Source organism: Watersipora subatra, chromosome 2 (assembly GCF_963576615.1).
Source record: "Watersipora subatra chromosome 2, tzWatSuba1.1, whole genome shotgun sequence".
NCBI lineage: Eukaryota > Metazoa > Bryozoa > Gymnolaemata > Cheilostomatida > Watersiporidae > Watersipora > Watersipora subatra.
In genome coordinates this window covers 69656095-69679228 of record NC_088709.1, presented here as the reverse complement: position 1 = coordinate 69679228, position 23134 = coordinate 69656095, and the positions used below count along the sequence as shown (strand labels likewise).

At 36.4% G+C, this 23134-nt stretch overlaps 1 protein-coding gene across 2 annotated transcripts in view; it reads right to left on the bottom strand.

The window, feature by feature from the left end:
* The window catches only part of LOC137388735 (zinc finger protein 271-like), a 95611-nt gene that overhangs the window by 72077 nt on the left and 400 nt on the right, over window positions 1-23134 (bottom strand). The window contains exons 2-3 of one of the 2 annotated variants that reach the window (XM_068075190.1): window positions 9569-9793; window positions 476-592 (exon numbers count right to left, since the gene is read on the bottom strand). In XM_068075190.1, the coding sequence (XP_067931291.1) occupies window positions 476-592; window positions 9569-9793 (342 nt within the window). Of the gene's footprint in view, window positions 1-475; window positions 593-9568; window positions 9794-23134 lie in introns of those variants that run through there. The other variant, XM_068075191.1, reaches the window with a different exon arrangement.

The following is a 23134-nucleotide window of genomic DNA, read 5'->3' as shown; positions in this document are numbered from 1 at the left end:
ATAATAGTAACTAAATAACTATGCCGCTAGTTAGTTTCAATGACTTGAAATACAAAATTAAAACTAGTGTTCTTTATGTCGAAGGCCATTAAAATGAGCCAAATTAATCTTTTCAAAAGTTGGATAACAAGTAGAAAGGTAATACAACTAAAAGGCTGGCAGCAGAGACTCATTTTGATGCCGTAACAAACATAAAACTGGAAAGTAAGGGTATCAAGATTCTGGCGGCAAATTTTCTTTTGCTTGCGAAAGTAAGAAATGATTATAAATAAATGATTAAATGCATGAAGAATTTAATTGACTAATTAATTTAATAAAATAATTTGAACATTGGGCAATTATATTACTCTGCCTCGAGTCTAGCAAGCTTCAAACGTCAGAATTATTTTTCATGAATTCCTACAATTTAAGACCTAAAGTATTATTTGTTATATATTACATTATATTCACTGATAAACATGGGTGTATCAAATACCTCTGTCTCTTTTTCGATTATAGATGGGGTAGGGGCTACGCTTGATTGGCATAGAGAACGGTCCGTTGCTTGCCAAAGGGTGACCTTCTATCGACCGCGCACTCGTCGCTGTCATGTCTAAAATGAGAATAAAAAGATGAGCAGCTGCCCAATGATTCGGAATAGACAGATCACCTGTGACAGGTTGTCACAGAGATGTTTGGCATGCTATCGAAGCACTGTTAGATACATGGGGACAAAAAGTTGGATAAATGTCTAGAGGGCATAAGCTGATGAAGGAGTAATGAAAGTTGAAATTGTCTCCCTTACATTATTTAAATGCCCGTAGTGATAATAGACAGTCACACTTAAGTATGAGAGTCAGGCTCAACATAAACTTATGATAAAAAACTACTTACTAATCATGTAGCGTACTTACATGTACGCTACATGATTAGTAAGTAGTTTTTTATCATAAGTTTATAACATATAACAGATAACATATAGCGTACATGTAGCGTACTTACATGTACGCTACATATTATCAGTGATAATATGTAGCGTACATTTAGCGTACTTACATGTACGCTACATATTATCAGTGATAATATGTAGCGTACATTTAGCGTACTTACATGTACGCTACATATTATCAGTGATAACATGTAGCGTACATTTAGCGTACTTAAATGTACGCTACATATTGTCAGTGATAACATGTAGTGTACATTTAGCGTACTTACATGTACGCTACATATTATCAGTGATAACATGTAACGTACATTTAGCGTACTTACATGTGCGCTACATATTATCAGTGATAACATGTAGCGTACATTTAGCGTACTTACATGTACGCTACATATTATGTAATAACTATTATGTATTATAAAACATAATAGATATTACATAATATTTAGCGGTATTTTTATTTTCATGCGAAACCGTGTTAAAGCTGTTAGCTACATGGATTTTTTAAAGAAGTATATATTTTGAACTTCTAACTTGCGTATAAGAATGGACTATTAAGGAACTAAATAGCATGGACATAATTCCACAAGTTGAAAGAATGCGGTGCAACTATTCGGGTCAACTGTTGGCATTGTTAAAAAGAGAGAAGTGTTAGTAGCGGGTACAGCTAGTAATCATCTGCATTTAAACCAGGGCTTGTAAAACTATGCAGAGCAATGTTTTAGCGCCACTCAATGATTACATTTGATTACAAGCTGTATTTGGAGAGAGGCCAAGGAAGGACGCTGAGAGCTTAAGCTATTGAAAGCCCTCAGGGGCTAATGAAGCGGTACAGTATTTTAAACGCAGAGTAAATAAGTAGGAGAGAAATGGGACTGAATAGAGATATCTAGGGAATGAGAGGAGCAACGGCAGCACAAGTGTTTTTAGCCCAAGGTTAGCGGCATCAACTAATACTATTGCATTGCATGTATATATATGACTACCAGTAGGCCCGGACGCTGCGAGTGATATCTTTTATTGCAAAACAAGTTACTATAGGCTACTACTATCATGACCAAAATTCACGAAAGAAATTGTCCTTCCTGTATGCAAAGGTGCAATTTTGAGTTCATAATCAGATAGATTGTGGCACATATACATGGAAAACGAAAGTTTTAGGATTGCCACTAGAGCCTGACATTGTTTGGAGTAACCTGGTTTTGTAAATTAAATGAGCAGTGGATAACACATGGAGCTCTGGCATTCTACTCGTATAAATCTTCCCTCGCATGAGAATTCTTTAACTTTTCATGGAACTTCAATCTTATTATAGTAAAGCTTATTCTGCAAAGCATGATAATAGTGGTCAGATTGGCGCAACTGGTAGGCTATCAGTGTCTTATGCTGGATTTCATGAGTTCGAGCCCCGTATGTAGCAATCTTATATGGAAAACTTTAAAGATGAACTGAGACAAGATTTTAGTCAATTTATCAGAAAGTCTCGATATGTTTCTATCATTTCCGATTTTTTATGTTAGAGGTAATCTGACTGCCAGGATATTTGAAAACTAAAATCATCAAAACTTGATCACGGTTAAAATCCAGTGATAACTGGGTATTGCGAGTTCAAAGGGATCCTGAAAACTTGAAGAAAGCTGATATCTGGAATACCACAGAGTACGGACCCCAACGGTTGGCTAACACATCTGAGAAAGAATACGACGTCTGCGTCGATGCTCTTTACTTTATAAAGCAGCCATTTTGGTGACCACTTCCTAATTCTGTTCATAATCTGGATTAAAATACCTAATTGCCTGAAATAAACAGTAAAATCTTGCCGCTACATTATTACAATGAAAATCAAATTGTGGCAGGTCAACTTCCAATGCCCAAACTTTACAATCGCAGTAGCTATATGACCAAAACTTTACAATCGCAGTAGCTATATGACCTAAACTTTACAATCGCAGTAGCTATATGACCTAAACTTTACAATCACAGTAGCTATATGACCTAAACTTTACAATCGCAGTAGCTATATGACCTAAACTTTACAATCGCAGTAGCTATATGACCTAAACTTTACAATCGCAGTAGCTACATGACCTAAACTTTACAATCGCAGTAGCTATATGACCTAAACATTACAATCACAGTTGCTATATGACTTAAACTTTACAATCGCAGTAGCTATATGACCTAAACATTACAATCACAGTTGCTATATGACTTAAACTTTACAATCGCAGTAGCTATATGACCTAAACTTTACAATCACAGTAGCTATATGACCTAAACTTTACAATCGCAGTAGCTATATGACCAAAACTTTACAATCGCAGTAGCTACATGACCTAAACTTTACAATCGCAGTAGCTATTTGACCTAAACTTTACAATCGCAGTAGCTATATGACTTAAACTTTACAATCGCAGTAGCTATATGACCTAAACTTTACAATTGCAGTTGCTATATGACCTAAACTTTACAATCGCAGTTGCTATATGACCTAAACTTTACAATCGCAGTAGCTATATGACCTAAACTTTACAATCGCAGTAGCTATTTGACCTAAACTTTACAATCGCAGTAGCTATATGACTTAAACTTTACAATCGCAGTAGCTATATGACCTAAACTTTACAATCGCAGTAGCTATATGACTTAAACTTTACAATCGCAGTAGCTATATGACCTAAACTTTACAATCGCAGTAGCTACATGTATATGACCTAAACTTTACAATCACAGTAGCTATATGACCTAAACTTTACAATCGCAGTAGCTATATGACCTAAACATTACAATCGCAGTAGCTATATGACCTAACTTTACAATCGCAGTAGCTATGTATATGACCTAACTTTACAATCGCAGTAGCTATGTATATGACCTAAACATTACAATCGCAGTAGCTACATGACCTAAACTTTACAATCGCAGTAGCTATATGACCTAAACATTACAATCGCAGTAGCTATATGACCTAAACTTTACAATCACAGTAGCTATATGACCTAAACTTTACAATCGCAGTAGCTACATGTATATGACCTAAACTTTACAATCACAGTAGCTATATGACCTAAACTTTACAATCGCAGTAGCTATATGACCTAAACATTACAATCGCAGTAGCTATATGACCTAAACTTTACAATCACAGTAGCTATATGACCTAAACTTTACAATCGCAGTAGCTACATGTATATGACCTAAACTTTACAATCACAGTAGCTATATGACCTAAACTTTACAATCGCAGTAGCTACATGTATATGACCTAAACTTTACAATCACAGTAGCTATATGACCTAAACTTTACAATCGCAGTAGCTATATGACCTAAACATTACAATCGCAGTAGCTATATGACCTAACTTTACAATCGCAGTAGCTATGTATATGACCTAACTTTACAATCGCAGTAGCTATGTATATGACCTAAACATTACAATCGCAGTAGCTACATGACCTAAACTTTACAATCGCAGTAGCTATATGACCTAAACATTACAATCGCAGTAGCTATATGACCTAAACTTTACAATCGCAGTTGCTATATGACCTAAACTTTACAATCGCAGTAGCTATATGACCTAAACTTTACAATCGCAGTTGCTATATGACCTAAACTTTACAATCGCAGTAGCTATATGACCTAAACTTTACAATCGCAGTAGCTATATGACCTAAACTTTACAATCGCAGTAGCTATATGACCTAAACTTTACAATCGCAGTAGCTATATGACCTAAACTTTACAATCGCAGTAGCTATATGACCTAAACTTTACAATCGCAGTAGCTATATGTCCTAAACTTCTTTGCTAAAAATATATTAGATACTCATTTCTCCTCAAACTTCCTTAATTTGCCGCTCGGCCAAGGATGCAGTAGTTGGTGTGGCGCCAAATGTACAGCGTAGAAGCGTACTAGTCTGATGTCTAATCCTTGATCGCTAGCAGAAATTAATTGAAAAATGAACTCCAAAACAAAAGCTGTCCTGATACACTAATGGCTACAGATGATTTAAACGCAGCAAAGTTTGACTACTTGCTGGTGGTTGTCACAAGCGACCTTACTCGCTGGTGGTTGTCACAAGCGACCTTACTCGCTGGTGGTTGTCACAAGCGACCTCACTCGCTGGTGGTTGTCACAAGCGACCTTACTCGCTGGTGGTTGTCACAAGCGACCTTACTCCGCTGGTGGTTGTCACAAGCGACCTTACTCGCTGGTGGTTGTCACAAGCGACCTTACTCGCTGGTGGTTGTCACAAGCGACCTTACTAGCTGGTGGTTGTCACAAGCGACCTTACTTGCTGATGGTTGTCACAAGTGACCTTATCATACGTTATAAAACCAAAACTTATTCATTTACTATCGAGTACTCACTCACATCGTAATTAAAGAACAACTTACACAACATTTTAGCAGATTTCATCAGAAAGTGTCAGTGTTTTTCAAACATTTGCGATTGTTTTTGATGTTCGAGGTGATCTGACTGCCAGGATGTTTCAAGGTTAAAATTGACAAAACTTGATTGCAGTTATAACGCTCAGATCAAGTGAAAGTTCGATTATAATGTCTATAGTTGCAAAAGACCGAAAGAATAGAGGCGTGTAACTCGGCAACTTGAATGCAATAGCCGCTATCAACTATAGCAACTATGATAACTCTATGTTATTTCAGTTTAGTAACGTATATGATAGCTCTATGTTATTCCAGTTTAGAAACATATATGATAGCTCTATGTTATTCCAGTTTAGTAACATATATGATAACTTTATGTTATTTCAGTTTAGTAGCATATATGATAGCTCTATGTTATTTCAGTTAAGTAACATATATGATAGCTCTATGTTATTTCCGTTTAGTAACGTATATGATAGCTCTATGCTATTCCAGTTCAGTAACATAAATGATAACTTTATGTTATTTCAGTTTAGTAACATATATGATAGCTCTATGTTATTTCAGTTTAGTAACGTATATGATAGCTCTATGTTATTTCAGTTTAGTAACGTATATGATAGCTCTATGTTATTTCAGTTTAGTAACATATATGATAACTTTATGTTATTTCAGTTTAGTAAAATATATAATAGCTCAATTTTATTTTCACAACCAGTTTTGAGACCGAAATGTGTCCTCTTTCCAAACGTGTTTAACCTTTTAATTAACTGAAATCTAAGAGTTTCCTTAACTCATAGCTATCAATCTGTGAAAGTCAGCTCTTCCAGAACTAAAGCGATGACCTTACGAGAAAGAAAGGGTCATGACTCAAACTGATTCTGATGCACTAACCATGATAAAATAGTCAGGATGATTTAGCCAGTTTTGCATTTGTGATTTTCCGACCAACATAGCTCTGAGATAAATAATCAAATAGATGACAGAACTCAGCCTTCATTCCCTCCCTACCGATCAATCACAGAGTGCAGTTACTGGTCACCAAAACCACGAATTTGACCAAATAACTTAAAAAATAGCTCTCATCACGTAGAATAATAATTTCACACTTAAAAATACTGTTGCATGTTTTGGCTCATTGTGACCAACTTCAATTGTGAGTGTAATAAATTATGCTATCGATGGAGTCGTCTCATTCCGTTGGACACTGAAGGACACCCACTTGTCCAGCCGTGGTAATGGTTTGAGGTTCTCTGTACTCAGCCTCAAAGGATCAAGTTGTCAAAGTTGATTATCGCATGCGATCAGGGTGTCACACTTTTTACTGAAAACAGGTCGTTTAGGGAGCAAGAACTGGATTAGCTTCGCATTTTTAGAAGGATAAAAACTACAATTTTTTCTATAAAACTTTGCAAACAATTCCAGACCCATTTCCTGTTGGCATCCTTGTTCTCAGAAATTATCATCTCTGGTGTAAACGACCTGCTTAAGTAAGCAGATTCCAGAGATTTAGTGAGTCAAGGAAAAAACATAACAGATGAAAATTATAGCATATTACAGATAACAAAAACCCTTAAGTCGACATGACTTTGAGCAAAAAAGTCTTAGATTCAGCCTTATATGTGTTTAAAAGATCTTCTTTTGGTAAAACCAAAAGGAGATCTGATAAGTTTGTAAGTAACTGTGGATTATAGCAACTCTCCTCTTATCCACAATTATTGGTCATCGTCCATCCGTCTGTACACTTTTTCTGTCACAAAGCAATTTTTGTTCTCTCATTGACGCAATTATTTGTTGGTTTTGAAAGATGGCTAATTAGGTCAGTGTGTTAAAGCATCTGATAAGCTGAATGTCATAGATTCTGGCCCCCTATTGGCCAATATTATAGTCATCTTATTAACTGCATGTGCAGAATTATGTGAATGTGTGAAAGTTGGCACATTTATAACCACTGTTACTGTAACACAAAATTAAAATTATATTAAATTAAAACAAAATTAAGAGGCTTTGACATCCACACTGAACTTCATCACTTCTGATAATTGAACATTGATTCAAAAGTCACCTTTTATTAACTAAGAACCTGTGAGTCCTCTTAAACAAATCTCAAATGAAGCTGATTCCATGTAGGAGGTACAATGACAAATATAATCTGTCCAATGATGACCACTCATTTCAACGAATCAAATATACATATATTTGTCTTACCCGTCAGTGTAGAAGGCTTATGAACTTAGCGAGCAGTGGCTATCACGGAAAAAGTTCCAAGGGTAATAAAAATATTCTTAGGATAATCCTTCCAAGCTGAATAATAGCTGTATCTATTATTATATATCATTGATATATATCATTGATATATATATATATATATATATATATATATATATATATATATGTACTGATACATATTTTGATACAAAACTTGATATAAACGGATACAATATATCAGTTTTATATCAATTTTCAGAAGTGAACTAGCACTTTTATGATGCATAAATAGCGCATCCACTTTTAAAGTTAATAATTTTGCTACACATTTTTAAACAAAAGATTTTGGCCTCTGAATGAAATTACAAAGAGCTCATTTTATTATAATCAGAGCAGGAATCTTCTAACCATTGTTCAAGAGTGAAATAAAGTCAATCTTATAGAATATCAGTCTCAATAAAACTCAAAATTGATGTTTTCGTCAGTCCATTCCTAGCACCTCTACAAGTTGCGATTTTCTATCGGCTTCGCAACGTTTCATTCCGTGTGTTGACGAGCTTTGAAGTAAAATCTAATGACCATGTCACACATATGTCAAGGTAGGATTGCATAATTCTGGAATTGCATGCTTTTTCCTTTTTAATATTTCAGTTTCATCAACCATAAAAGTGCTTTACCTGAAATCCCTGATAATTATATTTGGCTACGATTGGAAGTACTATTTCAGAGCCAGTGTCTTTCAACAAGCAATAATAGCATTTACTTAGCAAGATCAATATTTAAAACTATATCGGGACTATATATTTATATCTATATAAATTATATTATATAAACTATATATTAGATCTATATATTTTGTAGATTTTCCAAGGTGTACAGCTTTAGCCTGTCAAATATTGTTATGGACATTGGCTTAGAAAAGGTCCATACAAATAACAGCCCCATGAAGTACTAGAAGTGAAAATATAACAGTTTTGTGATTCAATACCAAATGTCTCATACAAAACCACGAATTTTACTAATTTCGCAAAGTTCTAATACATGCAGAGATATGGTAACCATCTTCTATGCACTATAAAACAAGCGCCTTACCTCACAACGTAAAAGATTTTGAATACAATCTTCGAAAAAGGGTAATATGACAATATTTTAGCAACGACAAATCTCAGAGTATTTTATGTGTATTAATATAATCAAAGCTACTATTTTTTTCATTAAGTTGATTGGTTTTACAATAACCAATCAAGGTATTAGTTGAAATAAATTTCGAAAAATTGTTACTATTTTTATCGGTCATCACAACGAAATTTGCAATGGAAGGCACTAATACTTATTGTTACCTGTTGTTTTATTTATGAATATGGTAACAAGCATAATACCATCGCTAGTAGTAAATAGCCTTTGAGCTAAACACCTAAATCTGTGTGTGAATCTATTACCATTGTTGCGAGACCACACAGGGGACTTAGGCCTACCATCACTAACTTTTGAAAATCATACAAGCCGCAAGCCAATAATAAATTTTAAACAAGCGTTGTGCATAACACAGAGCATTGTTTTATTTGTTAGTAGTATCCCATGAATAATATGGCAGTTTGTGCGAAAGTCAGATGGGCGGAGTACTGCATGAATAATCTAGAAAAAAGGGGCACTCTCCAGAGTAAGCCACGTCGCTGGCTCATTCCAGGAGTATACCAGAAAAATCTCTTCCTATGAGCATGTTCAGGAGCTCTGTTAATCGGTGTCACTCCCAAAAAGGTCTAGTATCTCTTTAGTTTTAAATCATTGTTAGTTAAGGAACACTATCGTCAAATTTTACTAGAAAATATATCTTTCTATCATTTGAGATTCTATTAGTTGTTTTAGGTTACCTGACTGCCAGAATGTTTTACGTTTAAAATCGGCAAAACTTGATCGCAGTTAAAACACTCACAAGAAACAGACTTCTCCAAAAATGGTGTCAGTAGTGAGTAACCATTTTTGCCAGTTCTTCTTCGATTACCCTTCAAACACTGTTCCTTTTGAGCAGCTGACAAGCCTACCTTGTGGTTCTGTTGGTTCGTCTGAAGAAAGGCGGTATGGTCTATGAAGATCGGAGGTGTTATGTGAGGAGGAGGAAGCACGGGCTACTATTTCCTGCTGTTGGGAAAGACTGCGGCTGAGGTGGAAGGGTGCCTTGCACCATTGGAGTTGCTTGTGTTCTAGCCATTGGTCCAAGCGTTTGAAGCTCTGTTTACAGAAGCCGCATAAATGTGCGTCTCCCTCATCTACAATAGAGACCATAGTCTAAAAACCCAAGGGTCAAGGAAAGGAAAATCAGTGCACCCAATTTTACAATTAGCTAAATATATGGTGAAAACCAGATGGCCAATCAAATGAAAGACTAGATTTTATTGATGAATGAACAAAACGGACGTTCATGGATATTTTTGGAAGTAAAAAGCGACAAATGAGTTTGATCTCTCAGAACAAACAAGTACATGAATTTTTTATTGAATTTTTTTGCAGCTATTATTACAATATTTGACCAAATAGCTTATGTTTTAGTAGTACAACTGAAAACAGCGATAAATATGAAAGCTAAACGCCTATCAAACACGGAGTTAGCATAAACACTTACAAAAGTCCTACACTCGATCTGATTGGCTTCAAGGTCACATAATTTTAGGTGAAGTGCTAAAATGGAGATAATACCACTCCTGTAAGCGGCCCACCTTAGAATGACTTAGTATTATAAGATATGCGATAGCCGTTATCATAAGGATGGATTGTGCAGTAGTACAATCTACGAACAAAGGTTCGGTTTGGTTTATCCTGGCGATTTCGAAACACATTTACTTGTATGATTATGTTCTTATACGACGAATAGTGCGGGTGTACAGGCTTGTGCATGTGAGGATGTGAACAAGTTTATTAATACATAAAAACAGCCTCTTGGTGTCGCATGACTTCGACGGGTGCTGCCTTCTCAGCTCCCCTCTAAAGGTACGGCCACACGTAGGGCCTAATGATTTTTTGTTCATTTTTGCCGAAGTCACAAAATGAATGAAAAACACAGAATCATTAGGCCGAAATTCACAGAATTGTCTGAGCTGTGCATGCACACCGGAATCGTCGACGAAACGTTTTAAATTGGCTAAACAAATTATTAGCGAGAACGATTCTTGCAGCTTTTACAATTTATATAATCCAAGACACGTATAACGACACACAATAAAAGTACCAGCGCAGCTCGACATAGTACATGCTATGCAACTGCTTAAATTGCGCTATTGTTGATTCTTTATCGTTCGGACACTATGGCTACAGACAGTTTCTTTTTTAATAATAACGATTTCTTTTTAGCAGCGAAAGTTCTGTTGTAGAAAAGGTTGCCATCTTTAGTGCAATCAAGTCAATTGCATCGTATTTACTATGGCAAATGTGTTACTATTTTCTTGTGTGTCGCATTAAGTGCCTCAGACTATATAAATTGCAAAAGCTGCTAGAATCGTGATCGCTAATAATTTTTTAATCAATAAAAAGCATTTCGTCGACGATTTCGGTGTGCATGCACAAATCAGACAATTCTGGGAGTTTTTGGGCGAATAATTCTGTGTTTTTCGTTCATTTCGTGATTTCGGTCAGAATGAATGAAAAAAATCGTTACGTGTTTCCGTACCCTAAGACTTGTGCGCCTAGCATATTTTTGATAAACAAATTCGTGGGAACTGCGTGTTAAATTAATTATGACTGGACAAAAAATAGTCAGTGTGTTTTTAATTATTATGATCAAAGCGCAAAAACAAGTTCGCTTGCACTATTCCTTCCAACCATGGTTATGTTTGAATGCCTGGCTTCCCTAAATAGATTTGTACTTTTTTGCCTTTGGCCTTCTATGAGCATTTTGAGTGACAGTCGCACAGCAGGTACTCTAGAGAAGTGACAGTCGAACAGCAGGTACTCTAGAGAAGTGACAGTCGCACAGCAGGTACTCTAGAGAAGGCGGTAGCTTCACTGGACGGCTTAGCTTATACAGTAATTCCCGCTTCTCCCTTAGTTAACCAGAAACAGTAACCACCCCTCATGATAAGGGAAAACTCGCAAAACAAGAACTAATAAACTCATATCTGGTGACTTTTTCGTTAATCATAAGCATTTGCGTCGTTTTATTATGTTCCTGAAAATGCTTGCTCCAACAAAAGAAGGTTTGACAAACTAAAAGAAACCCAGAATAAATAACTTTACGACTGAATTTGTAAATGAAAAATAGCTTAAATATAGGACGACAGGCTAGTTAGCTAAACAACAGTACTACTGTAACACAGGTTGACAGATGCTCTCTATAAACTATGGCATCACTTTACAATGGTGAATACAAGCATGCTCCTCCCTGTACTATTACTGTTTTGCTATGCACTTTTGGGACAGCGCCAGCTACCACATTCTTAGCTGATTCCCTAATCTGGAAAAATCTTATGTGACTCAGTCACTGACTCAGCTATGTGAATGTATGGAACCTTTTGGTACTTCAAGTATTGCTATATGTTGGCTGTCAATTTACTTTAGTTTGTTTTCTATCTTAACAAAATAGTATTATTATTTTTACTAATATAATATATAATATAATATTAATATAACAAAATGATTAGTTTTTGTAGTCTTAATTGAATTAGCACCCTGGCAGTTTAGTGTGCGGTGAGAGATCATCAGGTGTAATAACTATGTGTACAAATATTCTGAAATGCTCTCAAAGATGGAGTATGATATCTGCTTAGCTTTAGACGTCGAGGGAACTCGATGTCTAAAGATGCCCAGTTGTAATGCAATTGTAAGTTGGATACCATTCTTGTCACCTTGCCTTTTTTAGTAATTAAACGACACCATCGTGAATATAACAAATGAGTGCTGGGCTAAACGAGTTTGTACATAGTTGATACTTTATTTTGGATTTTAAAAAACCAAGAAGGATATCGAGTGACCAAGTTAATGCCGAAGGAGACTTCACGTCTTCTGTGTAGAGCATTACAAATGCTAAAATTAGCTTGGAAATTAATGTTACATTTAGTTTATATCTAAATAAATGATAATCAATTATTTTAAGAAGAAAATAAAAGAAATCATGGCAAAATAGCTACAATATAAAATAAAAATAAGCCTTTATTAGCTCTATAAAACTAGAAACATCAAAGCCCAAGGTAGTGTCAGTAGGCGTTAGTAAACAAGCTTCATATTGTGCCTTCATTCTATCCCTCGATAACATTAGTATTTCACAGCCAAATGTTTCCTAAAAGTTCATAAAAATGGAGACAAAAACTTGTCTAGTGGCTGAGTAAAACCAGCAGCCTTTTACATACAGCAACTACACAAGGATTTGAGCATTAACTAGGAGCGTTCACAGCATTTCTATACAACAAAAATGCGTTACGTAGGAGTTGTTATTCCTTTGAGGAAGTGATTATAGTCAGATTCCCTTCCATTATATTAGGTATATTAGATAGTTGAATATCACAAATTCTAACGTACTGTCATGCCTAATTCTAATTAAATACCAGATAGGCCTATGTTATTCATTGCTATCAATTTATGAGTAAATGATTGTGTTTTGAGATGAAATTTAAGAGATAAAATTTAATTGTTTTGAGATAAAATTTAAAAGCTTATTTGCTATTAGTTTTATACTGATCCATTGTTGATTTAAATAACGCCAAATACTTTTTATTAAAGCCAAATGTTCAAAAAAATGACACGTGATTTTTGTTACAAATCATGGCAGTTTAATCTTAAAGAATTACAGTTTATATTAGCAAAAACCAATCCTTGACGAATAATTTTTTTTAATTTTGTGCGTTCCCATGTTCTGCAAAATGAAGTGCTATACTTTGAAGTGTTCAAACATAATAGTTCTGTCAAAACGTCAGTCACATAAGTATATTGTTTGGATTTCTCAGGATGCTTTATAGCAAAACCTCCATATAAAAAGTGAGTCAATATGTAATATTTGCTTCGTATGCCATGATTATCAAGCATTACGGGCTAATATATTGTTTACCAATGGTTTTATTAAGTTAATAGCCATTTTCACTATATCTTTTGACTACTAGAAATTCACTTTTATATCAGAGTCCAAAGTGCCCAGAGGTCATCAAAAAATCTGCTTTATAGATGAAAAAGCTGTAGGGTATACCACATTCATCTTCTTACGTGTGGCTTTGTAGCATCCCTCTAATAATGTGACCATTTAGGAAGCAGTGAGATGGCCAAATTACTCTAAGAACACTTCAGAAAAAATGGCATTTCAAAGCAAATTTGCTTTAAAATTGCTTTATATTCTTATGCGAATAATTGCTTTTGCATAATTGACTTTCAAGCCCAGAGACAAGAATAAATACTTCACGATTTATAACACCAAAGAAATTCTTTGAATTAGCTTTCAGAAAAGGCTAAATGTAAAAATGCAAATAAAACTTAAAAAGCTATTTATCCAAATAATAATTTGTAAAAAAAGTCTCATTGTTGCTTTTAGAAACATTTGAATGACCGTGTAGGTTAACTAGGCTCGGCAATACATGTATTTTAGTAATGTGTGATAGACATATATATCATATTTTGATCAAGCTTATATATATACTACATGTATTTTTAGTTCAATTTATTAATATAGTTTGGCTATTTTAAGTTTTATTTTAATTTTTCTCAGCTTTACTGCTTTTATTAAAAACTGTGATGTTTCATGAGATTTCAGACACCGAATGGCAGAAATTATTTTATATATTAAAACGAATATGTGTATGTAGCAAAAATATTAATGCAAAGGTGATTGTAAGTCACCCTCTGATTGTAGCTAAAATGTCAAACCAGTAGTCAATAGCCATATTTTATTTTTACAAGTGGCAAAACAAAATCATCACAATGGTTGACTTCTTGTTTTTAAAACACAACAATGCTAGGAGAAATAACCACAGGCCATTGGACCACAAAGGCACAGACATGTTAGCTCTAATGTCATGCCATGAGAAGAACATGCCAAACACATGAGTCTACATCACCCTGTCTAGCAACACTTTTAGTGGGTTGGGCAAGTCTAACGCTGTCTGCCAAAGATTTTTCCTATGACAGCGTTCAGATACCTCATGCAACTGCTTTTTACCCTGGCAACGTCTAGGCTGCCCGGAATTATCCACTCACTGCAGGGAATTCCAGAGGCCAGCGGAGTGATAAGATAGACGCTAATGCAATGTTATCACACTTGAGTAAGCGTAATTTAGTTGGTAAATTCCTTGGCACAAGCTATCACCTCTTTGGTTCCCATAGCGGCTCTATGCAAAATCATCATCCAACAGGAATATATTTAGAATATAGAGTGAAGATGCCAGATTGCAAGATGGCATATCCTGATCATGATTACGGACCTCCTATGCCATTATACCCTAGAGTATATACAGCTGCAGCAGCTCCTACGCTGCCCGGCAGCTCTACTTAACTAAACAGCCCTTGTGTAATAAACCTGCAACAGCGGAGCCTTTATACTCTTCTAAAACCTCTGATGCTGGTACGCAGCAGCAAATCAGTTCCGTTTTTCGTGTATTCTATGCAACATCGAAATTTATTCACTTGGGGCCAGCAAGGCATCGACTTTTTGCTGACATATGCGTTGCAACTGTGCTGACTAGCTTCTGTCAGCACATTGAGAACTGTCATATGTATATCTGGATTTCCTCATTAAAGAATGTATCTTCTGTACTTAAAACTCAATGCTATTTATATGCTTACTCTAGAAATTTGTAATCAGCTACTTTTATCTTTGGTCACTAGAATTCACTTTTGATAATCTCTGTATACTTCAGCATATCTGCCTTTATATGAACTATATTTCAAAAATATATCAAAAATGCTTAAAAACATATTACACTAACATATAAGAAAGATTGACAGCAGGAAACGGAGATAATATTCTATGGGCAGTTTAGTGTGAAGAACTGCTTCGAGCCAGCAGTGATGATCGCAGGTGAGTCAGCTCGAAGGTGTGCGCAGTCGACAATTTGAGAAAATAAAATCCCTCACGCCGCTGCCTATTATGATCTTTATGTAACATGTGAGTATGATATTATCTCTCATTATAAAAACAAAAATCCCAAGTATATAGACCTACACAGAACCTCTCACATTAGCTTAATTTATAAAAAAAAAACCTCAACTGATTGGGAGACAAGAAATGTGAACACACCTATTCTCTGCCTCGCCTAATTCGCATAAGTTCACCCGCTGACATTTAAATTAACGTTGTTTTACTGTCTAGCTCATTCATTGTAAAGGCTGATGTAATCGCTTGTGAGTTTTAGGATTATGTATATGCACCAGCAGTCACTGTCTAACCGACCACTCGCGACTGCTCTTGAATACTGTATCGACATTTATTCTTGGATCAAGCCCACAGCCCCTTGGGGTCAGGCATCAGACATAAAGAACAAATGATCCGTGAGGGCATTGACTATCATTTGTCAGCCAATCACCAGAAATAGAGAGTATATCTAAATGTGACAGCAGGCCTATTGCAAACAATGAGACATAATGCTCATTTGCTAGAAAATAGTGATTGAAAAGGCCAGAAAAAACTCAGTGGGGGTCGAGCGAGATGCTGGCCTTGACAGACGTGAGAGGAAGGCGCAAGAAAGAGTATGTTAAATAGTCAAGGTTACCGAGAAGGCAGGAGGGAAGGGCAGAAACCACAATGTTTTCTAAGGGACACAAAGAATAATAAGTCAATGATTTCTCCTGACTGTACGGACACCGAGAAGACAGCTTTGGTTAGTTTAAAACCTGCTGAAGGTTGTCATGTGAAAAATCCTGCCAACAGGCAATGGCCAACAAGTGGCGGTGAGTGCTAGGGAAAATGTTAGCTCAAAGCAGGCTCAACAAGGTGATATGAAGCCTCTATCTGGAGGCTATTAGAGACAGTGATTAGAGCAAGGCCAGTATTGAGCGCTGTGTAATTAAAGGCCCACACAAGGGTGTATAACTTGTAACTATTACACAACAGTATGCCAATAAAGGCTGCCATAGCTGGAAGGCCGCCTATCCGCTGCATAAATGACGGGGCTAAGCGATGCCGCCATATAAGAACTGCCAGAGCAAGCCCTATAATGACATTCCCAGCTATTAAAAGTCGATAACATGCAGGGAGCCCTTGAAGAATGCACTCCTTGTCATCATGCATTAGAGGCAGCAGAGACAACGAATTGGAAAGGTGATTTTGTGGGCAAGGGTCTTCTTGTCACGACAGCTGTTCACCTAGCCTTATACTGTCTTCTAATGAATATTGGCAATTTTTCAAACATTTAAGAATTGGCGGGCAGAGTGTCTGCCAAAGCCATCCCAAGAACAATAAATAGTAGCTACAATTCGTGCTGTATGCAGGAGACCAACAGAAGGATAGCGCATGCATCGGCGAACCTTCGGTCAATATATGCGTATAGCTGATAAGTAGATTGAAGTTAGGATGGTGTAGTGAACAGAATCACAAGGGGTCAAAGACAAAAGTCACCAGTATTGTAGCGCCAGCTAAAATAGCAGAGTTGCCATGGAGTTGCTTCCCGTATCCATAAAACAAGAAGCATAACACCATAAAATGTCTTGAGTAGTGAACCCCACTCCACGTGCGTATTTAAATAAGTGGCAGTTTCCGTAACGCAAAGCAGAACTAACTGTGCTACCATAACATTAGCAACAAATTGACTCGGTGATTATCCAGATTTCAAGGGTACGAAAATCTGTGTTTGAACCTGGGGCCATCCGATGTCTTTTTCAAGCTACAAAGTTTCCAACTCGTACAGTGACTTCCTTTATGCATAGCGTCATGGTGTTTTATTTTAGCAGTTGTAACGTTCGGTTTAGAATTCTTTTTACTGTAACTGGAAAGAAGAAGATAAAAATGATTTCTTAAGACTTCATACACATCAGTGAGTGAGGAAAAGATCAAAATGTGCATGTCTTTGAGCGACTATCATCAAAGGAAAACATACGTATATCATTAAATAACGCCAGATTGTCATGCGTGTGACAGTACGCTCAGGGATGGGCCTGCTTATCAGATCTGTAACTTGACTGCAGCGCTGCGTATGAGCCCAAGGGGTTTGGGCATTCGCGGGCAGCATACAAGGAAATAGCCCTCAATGCAGCTAATCAATACCCTTAAAGGACACTCGTGAGTGGAGAGACTCTGCTGCACACAGATTTAGATACAGGAGGTCGGAGAGAAGGAATGCGTAGGTTCCAAGCCACTCACATTTAAAATGGTTTTGATCAATAATAACCTTTATCAAAAATGTGTTAAGGGGACAAACAGAAAAAATCTTTCGACAATTTGACTGCGAGTTGGTGGAGCATGAGGAATATGCCCAGAACTAGCAAATTTATACAAGTGACTGAGAATTCTTATCTATGAAGGACATTCTTCAAGGAGATAGTCGTACGGACAGACCTATCAACCTGGTGCTATGCATAAGCGGGAGAAATTAGCCTCTAAAGCCTTGCCCGAGCGGAAAAGTTTTTAAATGGGGACCTAGGCAGGTTAACATTGCATTTCAGCTCTAAAATTATGCTCAACTTAAATCCCAGCTACCCTTAGTGCTTGATGCAATGAAGGGCCATTCTTCGGTCCCTTCTGGTTTAAATTTTGATGCGCACTTGACTTTTTTGTACATGACTGGATGGCGGATCGCATCTCGCGAGTTAAAAACAAGAAAATGTCAAGACCGTAGGAAATGCCCACCCAAAGGGCTATACATACGATATAAATCTTTGCTTGGACCTAGGTGGCGCGTAAGCCTACGAAAAACGAATGTTCTGAATTGTTCGAGTGTCTAGTTCAGAGGCCATAAAAATACCGAACGATAATTCTATGCACGAAGCCATAAGAAAATGTCTTCGGCGATACAGCGAGTCTTTCGTTATCATTAGATTACACACATCGCGTTAATGCTATAGAGATTGATAAATAAATGGCTCGGTATTTTATCATAGAGCACAAAGCATAAATCCGGGCATTTACTTGGAGGTTTTATTTTTGCGGGAGGGTAATCTCAATTCCGGGAGGGTCCCGCAAAAACCGGGAGAGTTGACAGCTCTGCGTACGGAGAATCGTTCATTCGACTAAGTATTAACCCTTTCACTGCCAACCATGTACAAATTTAGCTATCGGCCTAGTGCCAGCCATTTTACCGAAAATTTCTGATATTGCTTCATGATATGTATAAAATATTTTTTCAATTTCAAACTCTATCTAGAACATTTTTGTAACATATTTTATTTTTCCAGCATTTTAACTAACACTGCTATACAAAAAATTCAATGTATCTATACTTTGTGCAATGATAAAGCTACGTGAAGCGATTGCTACGAAGCTAAGACGATCCTCCACAATGTTTCTTACTCTTACAAAACTATTACTTTCACCACTATCAGAGTCACTGCTGCTACTTCAATTATCTGTATAATCATGAGAATCTAAATCTCAATTGGCTATAACATTATCAACATAAGTAATTACCTGTTTTCTGTGCAGTAGTTAGCAAAACTTACACAAAATTTGTTCGTTTTAGGTTAGTAGTGCTCAAACTAAAGTTTAAAATTTTTTCGTTATTTTAGGCTAATTTTATAGAGATATCTTCGGACAACATTGTCAATATCATGAAAGTCCTAAAGACCGTGGGTTGTGTTGTCAGCGAATAACAAAATGAAGTTATTATGCAATTGCTGGAAAAGTCGCAATAATGCATCTACGGCACTCGACCATAGAATGCATAAATGCGTCTACGGCAGTGAAAGGGTTAAGGACTTAGCACAGAAATGCTACTATAACAATACCTCTGGATTCGGTAGAGCTTCGCGGTTTCCAAAAATCATCAGATAATTGGATATTATTATGTATTATTAGGATATTATTTTTTTAAAACTTTTGAATAATATCGATTTTTATATTGAATTAATATCGATATATCGCTATTCGATACTGCAAACTAGCAATATCGAATAGCGATATATTGCGAATTTCCTATTTATAGACGGTTCGCGATACTTTTATTGTGTAAAAAAAACTTGTAAATTTTTGTTAATGTTTATTTGTATATTTTAATTTAGAACTGTTTTGCGTTAGTGACGATTAGTTGCATTTATTTAACGAATGCCCGTGTGCGTGGAAGGTCGTGGAATGAGCTTATTACAAGACTAGACGATTCGTATGGTTTAGTTCCAGTATGGCTCATTCTGAAAATCCTAAGATGTGAGATAAATCACCATTCCACGATTATATCATTTATGCGTTTGGCGATGTCTCTTTAAACGATATCGATTTTAAAATCGACTACCTTCAAAATTGTTGCTAAACAATTAAATGGCCATATCATGGAGCTCTAGAATTCAGTGATGTAACAGAATCTAATTAAACATAACTTTGGCTGAAAATTAAAAATATAAAAGACTGACCAATCAAACTAAGTCAATACACATAATCTCAATGATGCTATTTACTTGTTCTGAATCTATGGTGATACTTAAAAGTTGACTTGCAACAAAATTTACATTACTGTTATTTGCTATCGAAAGGTTCACCAGGTTTTGCTCTGCTGTGTTGTAGGTGCAAAATATGTGGAAATATGATTACAATCTCTTAAAAGAGCTCAAAAACCAACAGACAATCGCAGCCATCACGAAAACGGCCGTAGGTTGAAATCCCTCTCAAAACGGCTCAAATGTGATGAAGTTGAACACGATGCCCTTCTGTTTACACTTTCATGCAACCTCATTCGTCGAAAGACTTTCACAAATATATTTCACCCGTTCAATAAAACCATGTCTATTGTCCTTGCGCCTCTATTTCATCATCATTGTAATGCTGTCATTTTGAGCACCGATATCTTAAAACCTAGCCTAAAAATCAGTTTAATCTTTTAGCTCGTGGGGGTGCATATCATCCTTTGATAAACATGAGAAGCTTGTTGGTCACCTGTGATGGTCGAAAAATGCTGCAGAAATTGTTCGCGTCATTTGGCAGAGAAATATGGATCACTTGATCAGATTATGACTAGATGATTAGACCAACCTGAAACGAAACTGTAAAGTAGCGAGCATCTATATTCAATAAGGGCATTCCAGTAGAACCCGGAAGTGTTTGTTGAACTAGTAGTTACGAGACGTTTTATATTGATCCTTTCATTGGCCTTTCATTTCACGTGACAACATCACGTGTAAAAACAATAACCACATCAAGGTGAATAGTCATCAAAATAAGGGATTCCAACCTTTATGTTTAACTGTTCAATTTTTAGCTTTCACAAGCTTGTAATTACATTTCCACATATTTTGAACCTACAACCCAGCAGAGTGAGACATGGTGAACTCTTTGATACCAAATAACTGTAATGTAAATTTTGTTGCAAGTCAACCTTTAACCAATTCTGTTAACGTTAGTGCCCTACGCCCTCAACAATAACTTAACTGCTGACCTGAACATGTCTTTGGTATATAAATCACCTCAAATTAAAAAAAATTTGGAGCATTTATGATATTTTCTAACTGCATGGAACAGCATTTAGGAGCCCTTTATAGAATTTACAATACCTAAGGTGGGAATCTTTGAAGCATGCAACTGCATGGGCACTCTAATTCACACATAATCAATTCCCTAAACATATATATCAATAGAGGGTAAGGAGAGGAGACTAGTGTTAATACTAACGTATATCAATAGAGAGTAAGGAGAGGAGACTAGGGTTAATACTAACGTATATCAATAGAGAGTAAGGAGAGGAGACTAGGGTTAATACTAACGTATATCAATAGAGAGTAAGGAGAGGAGACTAGGGTTAATACTAACGTATATCAATAGAGAGTAAGGAGAGGAGACTAGGGTTAATACTAACGTATATCAATAGAGAGTAAGGAGAGGAGACTAGGGTTAATACTAACGTATATCAATAGAGAGTAAGGAGAGGAGACTAGGGTTAATACTAACGTATATCAATAGAGAGTAAGGAGAGGAGACTAGGGTTAATACTAACGTATATCAATAGAGAGTAAGGAGAGGAGACTAGGGTTAATACTAACGTATATCAATAGAGAGTAAGGAGAGGTGACTAGGGTTAATACTAGCAAAAACATAGAATTTTTATTACCTGTTATACAAGCAGCAAAAAGTGCCAGCACTTCTGATAGTAACTATGATCACAATGGCAAATGTTACATATATGACAAGCTCAAATAGGCATTTATAAAAATACTGCCGATTTCAACGTTTCCTACTTTTCTAAATGAGTGCACTATTTACGCACTGAATAGAAGGCAACACATGTTATGAGAAGGCTAAAGATTCCATAGGAGTACAGCTGGATATATTGTGGTCACGATCAAACCAAAAACCAAATACTAATGGCTATGATGTGATTTATAACACCGACAAAACTGCAGCATCCCAAAGCACAAAAACATTGTTTCTCTATTTGCATAATGTAATCGCACATGAGGCAATAGGCAGATTTTCGGTCAGTCTTCAAATAGTCTTTGATGTAACTAACAAGTGAAAAAGGGAGTTCACCTAGGCTTCTAGTGTAAACTGATATTTCTATTCTAACAACGGCTGCATCTTACAAAAATTTCTGTACATTAGCGAAAACTTTGTTCATTATAAGCATAACACAAGCAAAGTTAAGCAAGCAGTTGCATTCAGGGAGCAACAATGGTCAATGGGAAGATAATTCCAATAATGGCATACAAGTCATTCAATTCAACAGGTGAACTGTACGCATTCAATAGTGCCGCCATGATAATCTTTTATTTACACACAAAGGATTTGAATGACAACCGTTTAAACTGATGGCCATATAAAACCCGACGATCAACTTGCCGAAGAACTGATGACTTGGTGGATAAACTAACAAATCAGTCTTGACAAGCAACATTTAGGAACAGGATGACATGCATACCGCCTATAACTAAAACTCAAGGTGACTAGGGTGAGCACTGATAGAAACGAGAAATGGGGGTACAGCTTGCTACCCTCATTTCGTGTTGTGTTAATTAGTTGAGTGTAAGGAAGCATTGAGCGAAAGCGTTGCATTGACTAAAGAGGGTGAAATCTGTCAACCGGCCAAATAGACACTCATTGGCACCAGTGGCTAACTGATATGGCTATTTGTTCCGCTACTGCGGCAGCAACTACCTACAGACATATTGTATGTGTCAGTTTAGATTTCTGTATGAATGCTAACAACCAGGATACAAGGAGAGCGAGATAGCCCAATGCAAAGCGCTTAAAATTAAAGAGACAGCGCAGGGGCGCATAGCATAGAGCGATCTCTGTGGAAATATTTAAGTAGAAAGATGCCTCAAGGTCAAATGTGCGATTATTTTAGACAACCTTTGACACAAAGTGATGTGAGGAAATTGGTAGGCCTTAAGACAATGGGAGAAGCGAGAACATTGTTGAAAAGGTCAGCATATGGAGAGACACTCATCACATAGCTAGTGACAGTAGACTCATATCACGCCAGTGCGACCCATGTTAAATAGATGCAAGGAGCTAAGGCTATGGATTTAGTGGGTTTGGCACAATATTCAAGTCTTCTGTCAACAAT